Source organism: Schistocerca gregaria, chromosome 1, assembly GCF_023897955.1.
Source record: "Schistocerca gregaria isolate iqSchGreg1 chromosome 1, iqSchGreg1.2, whole genome shotgun sequence".
Classification (NCBI taxonomy): domain Eukaryota; kingdom Metazoa; phylum Arthropoda; class Insecta; order Orthoptera; family Acrididae; genus Schistocerca; species Schistocerca gregaria.
Window position 1 is genome coordinate 785713822 of NC_064920.1, and position 15051 is coordinate 785728872.

General features: G+C 44.1%; 1 protein-coding gene across 1 annotated transcript in view; it reads left to right on the top strand.

The window, feature by feature from the left end:
• Positions 1-15051, top strand: part of LOC126305296 (glutamate-gated chloride channel-like) — a 199383-nt gene that overhangs the window by 154830 nt on the left and 29502 nt on the right. Inside the window, exon 11 of the mRNA XM_049992039.1 lies at positions 12316-12444. Within this exon, the coding sequence (XP_049847996.1) occupies positions 12316-12444 (129 nt within the window). The remainder of the gene's footprint in view (positions 1-12315; positions 12445-15051) is intronic.

The window sequence follows — 15051 nt, forward strand, 5'->3', positions numbered from 1 at the left end:
CATTTTACAACAGGGGGACAACGAACGGCATTGCATGCTCTGCAACGTGCTCCTGTTCTGGACACAAGATTGATAAGAAGTTGTTGGAGTAGGGCGTTCCATTCATCCACCAGCGCACATGAGAACTGCTGGATCGTGCTTGGTGTGTGTGGACGTGCTGCAGTAGACCTAACCAACGCACCCCCCACGTGCTTGATGGGATTTAAATCGCGGAACGGGCAGGCTACGACATTCATCGGATATCCTCTCGTTCGAGGATTTCCTCCACCTGCCGCCTACGATCCGGTCCCGCTCTGTCATCCATAAAAACGGCGGAATGCATCCTTGAACTTAAAAGAGAATGAGAAAAAATTATTTAATTCTGCGGTTATTTCAATTTTAAATTATAGCTATAAAACAGAAATCTTAATAAAAATTTTAAGAAATAATTAATGTCGCCAAAACGTAGGGAAAAAAACACCACATAAAGGAGCACTTGCCCGAGAACGGCGAAGTTCCCGATTTCGAGTCTCGGTCCGGCACACAGTTGGTAGAAAGTTTCATATAAACGCACACTCCGCTGCAGAGTGAAAATCTTTCTGGGCACTTGACTAATAGTTTCTCGCGGAGAAGTCATTCACCTTCCGTGGAACACCTGTGTTCCACAGAACACAGATTACAAAGCCATGCACTACATAACGTTTCATTTGTGCTTATGTACATTGTTTCTGTCTGATGATTCTGTAAAACATTTCCAGTCTGTGCTAGACGCCTGGTACAGGAATTTCTTCAAATAAGACCGTTTCGGTTGCAAAACCATCTTTATTTACAGGAAATGATGCGTTTCGATCTTTTGGGGCATCATTATTTTGGCCTAGGGGTAAAAATTGACGATAATGAGGCATATGCAGATTAAAATGAGTAAATAAAGTTAATATAACAACAAAAAGGAGGCAAAACTTCTGGCTGTGCAGCCCCCTCTACAGTCGACAATAACAATGAATTTACGTAAGAAATTAATGTGGAAAACCAACATGTGTCCAATAATGCCCACATATGGAGGTAATATAAACTTTTATAAGGAATCATCGTCCAGTTGTAATGGGATATGCCTCACTATTGTAATTTTTTAGCCCTATACTAATTTTATGATGCCCCAAAAGAGCGGATCTCGTCATTTCCTGTCCATTAAAGAGATTTTGCAAGCGAGAGGATCTAATTTCAAGAAATGATGATTATGTGTCGTGTGGTAAAGTAAATGAAAAATTGATCCACGTTCTCCGCCTCTTTTAGCACTGAATGGCTTTCCAGTTATTGAGTCCCACAGCTATCAATGATAACGGTTGAATTACACTACTGGCCATTAAAATTGCTACACCACGAAGATGACGTGCTACAGACGCGAGATTTAACCGACAGGAAGAAGATGCAGTGATATGCAAATGATTAGCTTTTCAGAGCATTCACACAAGGTTGGCAACGGTGGCAACACCTACAACGTGCTGACACGAGGAAAATTTCCAACCGATTTCTCCTACACAAACAGCAGTTGGTCGGCGTTGCCTGGTGAAACATTGTTGTGATGCCTCATGTAAGGAGGAGAAATGCGTACCATCACGTTTCCGACGATGATAAAGGTCGGATTGTAGCTTATCGCGATTACGGTTTATCGTATGGCGACGTTGCTGCTCGCCTTTGTCAAGATCCAATGACTGTTAGCAGAATATGGAATCGGTGGGTTCAGGAACGCCGTGCTGGATCCCAACAGACTCGTATCACTATGACAGCCATCTTATCCGCATGGCAGTAACGGATCGTGCACCCACATCTCGATCCCCGAGTCAACAGATGGGGACGTTTCCAAGACAACAACCATCTGCACGAACAGTTCGACGACATTTGGAGCAGCTCGGAGACCATGGCTGCGGTTACCCTTGACGCTGCATCACAGACAGGAGCGCCTGCGATAGTGTACTCGAGAACGAACCTGCATGCACAAATGGCAAAACGTCATTTTTTCGGATGAATCCAGGTTCTTTTGATAGCATCATGATGGTCCCATCAGTGTATGGCGACATCGCGGTGAACGCACATTGGAAGCGTGTATTCGTCATCGCCATACTGGCATATCACCCGGCGTGATGGTATGGGGTGCCATTAGTTACACGTCTCGGTCACCTCTTGTTCGCATTTACGACACTTTAACAGTGGACGTTACATTTCAGATGTATTACGACCCGTGGCTCTACTCTTCTTTCATTCCCTGCGAAACCTTACATTTCAGCAGGTTAATGCACGACCGCATGTTGCAGGTCCTGTACGGTCCTTTCTGGATACAGAAAATGTTCGATTGCTGCCCTGGCCAGAACATTCTCCAGATGTCTCGCCAACTGAAAACGTCTTTGTCAATGGTGGCCGAGCAACTGGCTCGTCACAATACGCCAGTCACTACTCTTGATGAATTGTAGTATCGTGTTGAAGCTGCATGGGCAGCTGTACCTGTACACGCCATCCAAGCTCTGTTTGACTCAACGCCCAGGCGTATCAAGGCCGTTACTACGGCAAGAGGTGGTTATTCCAGATACCGATTTCTCAGGATTTATGGTACCATATTGCGTGAAAAGGTAATCACATGTCAGTTCTAGTATAATATATTTGTCCAATTAATACCCCTTTATCATCTGCATTTATTCTTGGTGTAGCAATTTTTATTTGACGGTAATGGTTGAAAATTCTTTTCTTCGACAATGAGTGGCTACTCAGACAATGAAATTACATAAGTAATACTTGTTGTACGATGTCCCGTGAAATACTTTCTACATCTACAACTACAGACATTTTCCGCAAGTCAACACACTGTGCATGGCGGAGGACACCTTGCACCACTGCTAGTCATTCATTTTCTTCCTCCACTCGAAAACGGAACAAGGGGAAACCGCCTCTCTACATGCCACTTTACGAGGCCTGTCCTTAGGCGACATGTACAATGGTGACAGCAGAATCGTTCTGCCGTCAGCTCCAAATGCCGATGCCCTAAATTTTCTCAATACTGTTTCACAAATGGAACATCGTCTTCCCTCCAGGGATTTCCATTCGAGTTCACGGAGCGTTTCGATAATACTCCTATGTTCATGAAATCTGTCGGTAACAAATCTAGTAGCACACCTGTGAATTGCTTCGATGTCTTTCCTTAATTCGATGTGGTGGGATCGCAAACATTCGAGTAGAACTAAAGAATGGTTCGCACAAACGTTCTCGTTTGTAGAACATTATGTGCTGGTTACATTTCATATCGCCTTGCAACGTTACGTGTAGATATTTATTCGATTTTCAAGAACCACATCGCCATTCGAATGTAACTGGATTGTTTTTCCTACCCATCTGCAATAGTTTACATTCTTCCACGTTTAGAGCAAACTGACATTCATTAAACTGAAGAAAAATTTTGTCAAACGTATCCTGTATCCTATTACAATCTCTAAAGGCGGCATTGTCCCGCACACCAAAGCGTATCTGCAAACAGTCGCAGAGTGCTGCTCACCCCTACCATCAGATCATTTAGGTACAGTGCCGGAAAAAATTAATACACCCTTGTAGAGGTTTCCAATTAACTCGGGATTTATTGTTACAATAGTGTGTATGGACTACACGAAATAATTACAAAACGGTTCAAATGGTTCTGAGCACTACGGGACTTAGCTTCTAAGGTCATCAGTCCCCTAGAACTTACGAGGGTCAGTCAAAAAGTAATGCCTCCTATTTTTTTTTCTACGTTTAATTGTCAGGAAATTTAAATGCAATTACATAGGTTGAAAACCACAACATTGAGGATCATTTTGTCATTTTTCAATGTAATCTCCGCCCATCTCTACAGTTTTGGTCCATCTTTGAACAAGGGCATGTATCCCAGCACGGTAAAAATCACAGCTCTGCTTCCTAAGCCATTGACGCACGGATGTTTTGACGGCCTCCTCATCTTCAAAATGAATCCCACGATGAGCTTCTTTTAGTGGCCCGAACAGATGGAAGTCTGATGGTGCCAGGTCAGGGCTGTATGGGGGATGAGGCAAAACTTCCCATCCAATTTTGACAATCTCGTCAGAGGTGTGACGACTGGTGTGTGGTCTTGCATTGTCATGCAAAAGAAGAACATCTGCCATTGATTTTGTTGGGCGAACTCGCTGAAGACGTGCTTTAAGTTTTTTGAGGGTTGTGACGTATTGAACAGAATTTATTGTGCATCCCTGCTCCAAAAAATCAACCAGAATCACACCCTCTGTATCCCAGAAAACTGTTGCCATAACTTTCCCTGCCGATCGCACAGTTTTGAATTTTTTCTTCCTCGGCGAGCTTGTGTGACGCCACTCCATTGACTGCCTCTTTGATTCGGGTTCAAAAAAATGCACCCATGTTTCGTCCCCGGTCACAATTTTTTTCAGAAACTCATCTCCCTCCAAACGGAAGCGCTGCAAGTGTTGGGAGGCTATTGTTTTCCTTGCCTCTTTATTCTGATCGGTTAACATTCTTGGAACCCACCGTGCACAAACTTTTGAGTACCCCAATTGTTTAATAATCGTGATCACACTGCCTTTATAAGAGAAATAATGCGACACACTTCATCTGCAGTCACCCGACGGTCACCACGAATGATGTCATCAACTTGCTGAATGTTGTGTGGAGTCACTGCACTCACCGGCCTGCCGCTCCGCTTTTCGTCAGTCAACGGTGTTTGCCCTTCAGCTTCCTTACAACGACGAACCCATCGTCTAACAGTGCTGACATCCACTGTCACAACACCATACGCCTTCTTCAGTCTTTCATGAATGCGTATGGGCGTTTCACCTTCTGCATTCAAGAATTCAATCACACAACGCTGTCTCAAACGAACATCGATGTCGGCCATCTTACAAACTTCTGCTGTGCTGCCACCTGTTGACACAGAAAGTTACTACTGCAGTGGATTGCAGAAGAAGGTTTAAGGAATGGCGCCAAATTCAAATTTTTCACTTAACTTAATTTTTTTAAGTAGAAAAAAAATGGGAGGCATTACTTTTTGACCGACCCTCGTAGAACTACTTAAACCTAACTAACCTAAGGACAACACACACATCCATGCCGGAAACAGGATTCGAACCTGCGACCGTAGCGGTCGCGCGGTTCCAGACTGTAGCGCCTGGAACCGCTCGGCCCACCCCTTACCGGCAAATAATTTCATTTACAGATCAATAACAGAAGCGGATCTGAGGTACCAGGTATCAACCCATGCTGAAACACTCAGCCGGCCGTGGTGGCCAAGCGGTTCTAGGCGCTACAGTCTGGAACCGCGCGACCGCTACGGTCGCAGGTTCGCATTCTGCCTCAGGCATGGATGTGTGTGTTGTCCTTAGGTTAGTTAGGTTCAAGTAGTTCTAAGTTCTAGGGGACTGATGACCTTAGAAGCTAAGTCCCATAGTGCTCAGAGCCATCTGCAGCACTTTTTGAAACACCCATATTCCTGCTTATTGTAGCCTCCACGGGCGCTGACTCTGCCATATAATTGATCCGACAGATAGCATATACTGTCATGGGATACGTTATGCCACGCCTGCTCGGCGCACGAATTTCTGTAACATTTGTTGGTTGACGAGCAGTACGAGTTACTTCTCGTTCCGTAATATCTCACACGTGTTCGATTGGAGACAAGTCCGAAGATCGTGTTGGCCAGTGAAGTTGCTGCACGACTTGTACAGCACGTTAAGTTTCAAGCGCATTGCGTGGGCAAGCAGTATCATGTTGGAACAACACATCGGGTCCAACAACATTCTGCACGTATCGCGTGCTAAGTAGCTTCCCGTCCAAGAACGCCAAAGGCGAGCAAGAGTTGAAGCTCATCGCACCCCAGACCATAAGGCCTGGGGTGGGACGAGTGTGTCATGGACGAATGTGCTGTACGAGTCAACGCTCACCAGGTCTACGTCCTACGCACAAACGACCATCACCTGCGTGCAAAACAAGTCTACTGTCATGGTGTCATCACTGAAGACCAAGGCGCGCCACTCCAAGCGATCCTCAGACGGGACCAAATCGCTTGTGCACGTCGATGCTGTGGTGTGAGTGGAGGCGGGCTGAAGGTGTCCGTGCCTCTAGTCCCACAGCAAATACAGGTCTTACAAGCACCCTGATTTCTGCTGCGGTATCTTTACTATCTGCTACTTTTACCCATACAATACGACGACCCTGGCTGGTGTTTGTGCTGCATGGACGTCAAGAACCTCGTCTAAGGGCGTGTGAATGTTCACGTGGCGTCGTTGTACAACTGTGCGTTCAGCTTGTGTGTCCGTTCTCCGAAATAATCGGCCGGCCGCGGTGACTGAGCGGTTCTAGGCGCTACAGTCTGGAACCGCGCGACCGCAACGGTCGCAGCTTCGAATCCTGCCTCGGGCATGAATGTATGTGATGTCCTTAGGTTAGTTAGGTTTAAGTAGTTCTAAGTTCTAGTCCCATGGTGCTCAGAGCCATTTGAACCAGAGTGATAACTGCCTATCATACACAGGCGAATGAGCTGGAATACAATGCTGCCTTCAGTGACATTCGCATACAACACGATGAAGCAACTACATAGCATTCATTCTGCCCCATGCTCGTAAGGCCGAAATGGTTGTGGATATACTGTATAGCTGGCTTGAAAACGGACATTGGACGTGCAGGAGGATGACTAATAGACCTACAACGCCAAGCATCGGACTTTGACATGCACCGCAGGAGATTAAGTAAGAAATTTTACGGCGGTGGGGAAAGTAGTACCGTCGGAAGTTATTAAAGAACCACTTTGGGCCGTATTGTATCCTTCGTCACTTGTCGGACGTCACATACGAAACAGAAGGATTATGACTCTTCATCAAGAAGACAAGAGCACAGAGAGTCACCTATGTCCTCCGTATGAAGCCCTACTACAGGTCAGAGGCACAGATCGATTACCCGCTCGACGTCGACGAAACTTCAGCTACAGGTTCTACCTTCGATGCTCATCAGCCACCACAGCCACCAGCAACGAAATACATCGGCCACTGACAAGGCCTGGATACAAGGTGCTACAGTAGGCTCCCAGAGAACCTCTGAAACAGCAAGTCACTGTTTCTCTAGGTGAGAGCTGTAGTGCACGCAGTATAGCCTAGTGGTCAGTGTCGCAGGCTGGTATGCTCCAAGTCGGCAGTTCACACCCGTCCACCAGAGCTTATTTGTTATTTAGCATTTATCATATACACTGATGCTCATAAATTAAGCATAATGCTCATACATGGCGAAACAACGCTCTGGTGGGCAGTTTTCGGGTTTAAACCACCACGGGGTATGACCATGCGGTGCATTTGACCTGCGGTTGTCGCACGGTGCCGCTGGCAGCAGTCAAATGGTTCAAATGGCTCTGAGCACTATGGGACTTAACATCTATAGTCATCAGTCCCCTAGAACATAGATCTACTTAAACCTAACTAACCTAAGGACATCACACAACATCCAGTCATCACGAGGCAGAGAAAATCCCTGACCCCGCTAGGAATCGAACCCGGGAACCCGGGCGGGGTTAGCGAGAACGCTACCGCACGACCACGAGCTGCGGACTGGCAGCAGTCCACATACCCAGAGGTGTGTTGTGCATGACAAAGTACGGCTCAACGAATAAGTGTGGAGACGATTTCAGATGTGCTAATAGTGCCTGTGTGTTGAAAATGGCTCAAAGAACACTTACTGATAACGTTATGAGGGGTAGAATACGAGGGCGACTGGAGGCTGGTGAAACACAGTAAGTCGTAGCACGGTCCCTCCGTGTGCCACAAAGTGTGATCTCAAGATTATGGCAACGATTCCAGCAGGCAGGAAACACGTCCAGGCGCTACAGTGCGGGACGTCCACAGTTTTCAACACCACAAGAAAACCGATATCTCACCATCAGTGCCTACAGAGGGCCACAGTGTACTGCAGGTAGCCTTCCTCGGGACCTTACCGCAGCCACTGGAACAGTTGTCTCCACACACACAGTCTACAGACGACTGAACAGATATGGTTTATTCATCCGGACACCTACAAGGTGTATTCCACTGACCCCTGGTTACTGGAGAGCCCGTAAAGCCTGGTATCTAGAACACAGTACATGGTCATTGGAACAGTGGTCCCAGGACATGGAGGAGTCCAGGTGTAGTCTGAACAGTGATTCGCGAGCGTGAACCAAGAACCAGATATCAACCCCTTAATGTCCTTGAAAGGGACCTGTATGGGGGTTGTGGTTTGATGGTGTGGGATTATGATTGGTGCACGTACACCCCTGCATGTCTTTGACAGAGGAACTGTAACAGGTCAGGTGTATCGGGACGTCATTTTGCACCAATATGTCCGTCTTTTCAGGGGTGCAGTGGGTCTCAACTTCCTCCTGATGGATGATAACGCACGGCCCCACCGAGCTGCCATCGTGGAGGAATACCCTGAAACAGAACATATCAGGCGAATGGAGTGGCCTGCCTGTTCTCCAGACCTAAACCCCATCGTGCACGTCTGGAATGTTCTCGGTCGACGTATCGCTGTACGTCTTCAAACCCTAGGACAATTCAGGAGCTTCGACAGGAACTGTTGGAAGAATGGAAGGCTATACCCCAGCAGCTGCTCGACCACCTGATCCAGAGTACGCCAACCCGTTGTGCGGCCTGTGTACGTGTGCACGGTAATCATATCTCATACTGATGTCGCGGTACTTGCGCAGAAAACAGTGGCGTTTTGTAGCACATGTGTTTCAGGACGGTTTTTTCTCAATTTACCACCAATATCGTGGACTTACAGATCTGTGTCGTGTGTGTTCCCTATGTGCCTATGCTACTAGCGCCAGTTTTGTGTAGTGCCACATTGTGTGCCACCACTTTATACAATAATCCATAATTTATGAGCATGAGTGTAGTTGTGTATTCTGGAATATACGATGTGTGTATAAATGCTAACATTTTTCAATATATAAGTATCTGTACTCTCCATCCAGATGTAAGTTCCGTTCTGGCTGTACATTAGCGTCGGCATTACTCGTGCCTTCACTTCTAAGACTTGCACTTCATTGAAGACACTGCCTTTAGATTTGGGTTTGATTGTGGTTTCGACATTACAATTTTAGTAACGGTTTATACAGCTGTACAGTTAACAGAGTGTCACACATATGGCGTCTACCGTCACATGCCTCGTTTGGATAACAGATCGTGTGATACAGCAAACATCATTTTTCCCAGGTGATTTGCTGACTGTTCAAGCAGTCATAACGGTTGGTAAGTTACATGATTCTACAGTCTCCTTGAAAATATACTTCGTATACTTAGGTCGTACACAGTTCCGTGATCTAATGTCAAATTCCACAGAACATTGGTATATAATTAATGGGGTGGGGTCAGATCTAAATTTTAGTTAATTCGCATTTTCATATCTACGCAAAACTATCTTCAACAATAACTTATTCAGTTCCTCTTGAAGCAGAAAGATGTTTGAGGCATTACGAAAATGTAGAAACATTACTCTCTCTTGTCTCTACAGTGTTGTCAGAATCAGTCTGGAAAGCTTGTGTTGCATAGTAAGTTCTGCTGAGAAGAGGTTGTTAAGAAAAAAATTCGATACGTCGCTCCGTTTCCAATTTATTTAGCACTGAAGTTAGCTAGTCAGGTCGTCACGTGCGCAATTTCAAGTACTTGAACGCGCTAGAATGCGGCAATGCACAGACATGTGTCGGCCCGTGAATTTCCACTTCTTCAAATGCCCATTATAGTTAAAACGTGTTCTTACGGAAGTTATAATTTAAGCTAGGTATGCGAAAGCTACGTTTTTTCTGTATGAGGGAACCAAACGGAGAACACGGTTGGCGACACTGTCTCTGGTATGTTGCTTGAATTTGCGCGTGTGATGACCTGATTGGCTAACTGCAATGCTAAGGAAGTCGGAAACGGCGCAACTTATCGATTTTTTTTCTTTAACAATTATTTCTCAGCACAATCTCCCCTGCGACTCTCTCAGAAGTTTTCGAGACTGTTTCTCATCACACTGTGTAACCCTGCACGTGAAAGTAACTAATTTTGTTCTGAACATCAACAATAAAAGGATGGACAGAACATGAATATTTACAGATACATTATCATGGTTGGATACAAGGAATGAAGATTTTATTATTCCAATACTAATGTATATAAGAAACCTACATAAATTGTAAATCACAGTACAGTACAATATCATTACACTGCCTCCAACACGGCAGCATAACTTACGCTATTCTATTCGTTTCATACAATAACATCGAAATATCGCGTCTGTTTGTTGTAAACAGGCAGTTCAATATCCGCTTACCAAAACTTCCATGTAATATATATTGTATCTTTTCAGGGGAAAATATATGTGCCTGCCCGTATACCTACCCTATTTAATAAGTGCTGATTCTTGTAAAATAGTTTGGTTTAGTTCCATTTCTTTTGCAACGAACGACGTTCATCGCACACAAGAAGAAGCTCACTTGGACTTGATACACAACATACTTTCGAGCTATTAGAATGCTGTACAACGTGATCCGATTCAAGAAACTCGAGTACTGCCCTTAATGTTATTTTTCAAAGGAAACGCAGAACGAAAGGTAAATTCTCAGTTTAAAAGAATTTAAAGTACATACAGTAGCACAAGTGCTTGAACTGTAATTCTATTCGTCTATAGCCAATAACTGTGCATTTAAGGGGAAGTATATGTAATACACACAGCTCAAAAGTAAAGGAAATAACACTAAAGAATTTATAGTTTCAAAAGTATAAACTAATCATAGAGTTGACAGTAGCACAAATACGCTCTAAGACAAAGAGGAATAAATAAAAATAAAGAAAGTACGACCCGGTACGAAGGAATTGTCCGAATTTGACGGAAATCGGTATATACGACGTGTATGTACAGACAGACAAATGATTGGAGTTTCGAAAAAAAAAGAGTTTTTTTAGTCAAGAGAAAGAGCTTTACAAATTGAGCAAGTCAATAATGCGTTGTTCAACCTCTGGTCCTTATGCAAGAAGTTATTTGGCTTGGTTTTGATTGATAATGTTGTTGAATGCCCTCCTGAGGGACATAGGAACAAATTGTGTTCAACTGGCGCGTTAGAACGACAAAAATCCAGAACTTGATGGAGAGACCTGCTTGTGATGCTCCAAGCGTTCTCAGCTAGGGAGAGATTCGGCGACCTTTCTGGCCAAAATAAGGTTTGGAAAGCAAGAAGACATGCTGCACAAACTCTCGCCAACTCTCACAGTGTGCGGGCGGGTTTAATCTTGCTCAAATGTAAGCCTAAGATGGTTTGTCATTAAGGGCAATAAACCGGGGCGTAGAATACTTTCGGCGTACCGGTGTGTTGTGGTCATCGGTCTCAGTTCGAAGAGTGATTCATCACTGAAGACAATTCTACTCCTGCCAATGAGATGCCGTATTCCGCTGAACAGTGAAGACGTGTCTGGGAACGCCCCGGACAACAGTGGAATATCAACCTGACTGTCATCAGCCGTACGCCCCGACAACCAGGAGTGATGGTCTCGGATGTCATTTATTTTCATAGCAGGATTCCTTCGGTTGTCATCCGCAGTACCCTTACAGCACAGCACTACGTCGACGATATTCGCCCCGTTTTGTTGCCCTTCATGGCAAGCCATCCTTGACTTACGTTTCATAAAGGTAACGCCCACCCGCACACTGCCAGAGCTTCTGCTAATTGTCTTCGACTGTACCATGGCCTGCAAGGTCGCTGGAACTCTCCCCAAATGAGAACGCTTGCAGCGTTATGGACAGTGCCTTCCAACCTTCTCGGGGCTTCGACTGTCTAGCGCGCCAGTTGGGCACAATTTGGCACGTTATCTCTCAGGAGGACATCTAACAACTTTGTCAATCAATGTCAACCGAAAAACTGCTTGCGTGAGGGCTAAAGGTGGATCAACGCATTACTGACTCGCTCAGTTTGTGAACTCTTTCTCTTGAATAAATCAGCCAATTTTTTCTGAAACTCTAATCATTTGTTTGTTTATATATTTACGTTACATCTACCGATTTCCGTCCCATTCCGTTGCCTTCAGAGCGCCTAATTTTTTGTGTCTTTGAGTGTACAACCATTAATTTAACATTAAGTAAAAAAAATCTATGTTTTCAAATATTTAGTTAATTCAATTGTTTAAAGTTTTTCAGTGACACAAAATGGTATGGAATTAATTTTAGTGCAGTATAACGCAAACTTACATGACGAAATACTGGAATACGTTCTATCTGTAAAAATATGCTTTCTTTAAATTTAATCCAACTAGCACGTACTTTCGTTCTTTTCAGAATCAGTACATCGCGATGGTGGAGACGAGGCGTTCAGACACTGCGGAAGCAAAGACGAAGGAGCAGGCTCACCAACCTTGTGCAGTTGCGGCCCTGACCGTGGAGGACAGCAGCGCCGCGTCCAGCAAGGTGCGGCGCCTGAGGCTGCAGCAGCAGACATTTCGCTACCTGTATCTTGATCGTCAAAACCCTCCTCCTAATAGACATAATATTCCATGCCTCAAGCACTATTCTCTAATTACGTAGCTATCGTGTCTGGGTGTCTACATTTTCATTTCTGAAAAAATACGTGGAGCATGGAAAATAACTTGCGGTACATACGGTTTTCAATACAACGCCGTAAACGAGGAAAAAAACACGTATAAAATCGATCCTCAAATGATTACTGTCCGTCTTTTAACAGTCAGTTACTATTTCTGTCTCATTTATGAGTATATTTAATTTTCTCCTTGAAAGTACATGAACTGTTTTCTTGAATAATACACTGGTAGCAGTTCTTCATTCTCCACTCACCGTGACACATCTCCAAATTTCAGTGTGCGCCCGTCCAAATGTGAACACACATACCCTATTCTGCTCCGATTAGGTAAAGTACCGCACGTGGGGTGAAGGATCTGCACACTAATTTCAGCATTGTACTCAGAGTGGATCACGATCCTCTGTTTGGAGCCAAGAAAAACGTCTAAACCCGAGGTTCAGACAATTCTGGGATGATATAGGATGCGAATTTCTCGACCTCAGCTGTCAGGTCTGACGTGAAATACACGAATGAAGGACTATTTGGGTAGCGGAATACTTGTTACGTACACGAGGAGGATTTTTATGTAAGAGGAAGGCCTTTTGGGACCAGTGAAGGACTGCCTGATGAAATCGAAAATAGAGCATTTACATTATTCTCTTAGAATGTTCGTCCTGGCCAATCGAAAATATAAAATATTTGCACGTTAATTAGTAAAGTGCAGGAGCATCCATGGTATGGTTCCAGAATTAGTATGATCACTTATTGAACCTTCTTGGAACCGGAAGCGAATAGCAACGAAATCCTAAATGTAGAATAGCAAATCTATCACTGTTGTAGATTAGAGACGCCAGGGGAGGTGGCGTATATATTCCAGTAAAGAATTCGATAATATCTTATGAGGTAATTACACATTCTGAATTGTGAAATAACCTGGATGAAGTTAACCAACAACGTTGGTCCATCTGGGTAAGTGGGTGCTTTTACAACAGTTTACTTCATGAGTTGTAGTGACAGAGCGCTTCATGGAGAACTTTCGGTGAGTTGAGACTGTCATCTTCTGATTTTTAAAATAACCTGTTCAGTTGGCTGTATCACACGTACCATTTTGACAATGTAGTGGGTATTATGTAACACATTCCACACAGTTTTGTCAAAAATAAAAATAAAGACAGGTTTGTCAGAAATAAAAACAACACAGTTGAAAAGTACTCTGTGTAACTGGGGATGTCCACAGCACATATCATTCCGTTGATGTTTCCTAGACATTTAGTTGCGTAACAGTGCACATTTCAGGGCATGTTGACGTTTATATGACGAGTGCAATACAGTACATCAAGGCTCCAGATTTTATGAATTACACAGATTATCCAAGATGTATTTAACTTGTCATGTAAACGTCAACATGCCCTAAAATGTGCACTGTTACGCAATTCAGTCTAGCAAACATCAACGGAATGCTATGTGCTGTGGACATCCCCAGTTACACAGAATGCTTTTCAACTGTGTTGGTTTTGTTTCTGACAAACCGGTTTTTATTTTTATTTTTTTCAACGGATCTGTGTGCAGTCTGCTACATAATGTCCACTAGAATGTGAAAATGGATGTTTGATACACCCAATGGAATAGGATGTATAAGAACAAGTTTTAAAAGATCAGATCTTAACTGTTGAAACGGGTAATGAGGGATAAACAGGATGAATTGGCTATTAAATTTTATCCCTACATATGGTATTTTTTTAGGAAAAACAAGTGGAGCAACGGTTACCGCCAGAACGATCACTGGAACGTACTACAGGTAGATAGATTGTCCACACCTCGTGATCTTGTAGTTGGCGGCGCGGTACCTCAGCGCTCTCGGTCAGCAAGCGAATAAAGATTTCATCGACACACTGGTTAAAGTCGTTGCTATAGATTGCGGGGTCCTAGGGTCGTTTCTTATCAGCGTTGGAGATTTTCTTTACTGTTGGACAGGGTGTTTGTTTTGTCCAACATCTCATCTTCACTGCAACGATGTGTAAGTCGTCGAAATGGCGTCAAATATGAAGACTTGCACCAGGAGCCGAACAACCTCTGATGGCGTTTCCCAGCCAATGATGCCATACCATTATTTTATTTCGCTAGGGACTTTAACAGACGGCGATAAAATGCATATGTTTTATGCAACATGTTTGAAAAATGTAATGTAAAGCAAACAGTATATATCAGTTAGCTAAGTCATACACTGTCAATAAAAAACAAATATTCTCTTGGCACCCGTGCCGTAATGCGACATTAAGTACTTTTTCATGTGGCGCGCAGCCACTGAAGGTAGAGTGATCTGTCTGTATCAACTACCAAACAACTGTGAAAAAATTTTCAATGTTTGGAGACAGCGTATGTCAACTGAAGTATCAGTGCTAGGGCAGTATGAATGATGTCAGAATCTCAGATTTGAGAGAATGCAGCTCTAAGATGACACAGGTACCGAAAGACCTACGCGCTTCGAATGCAGAAGC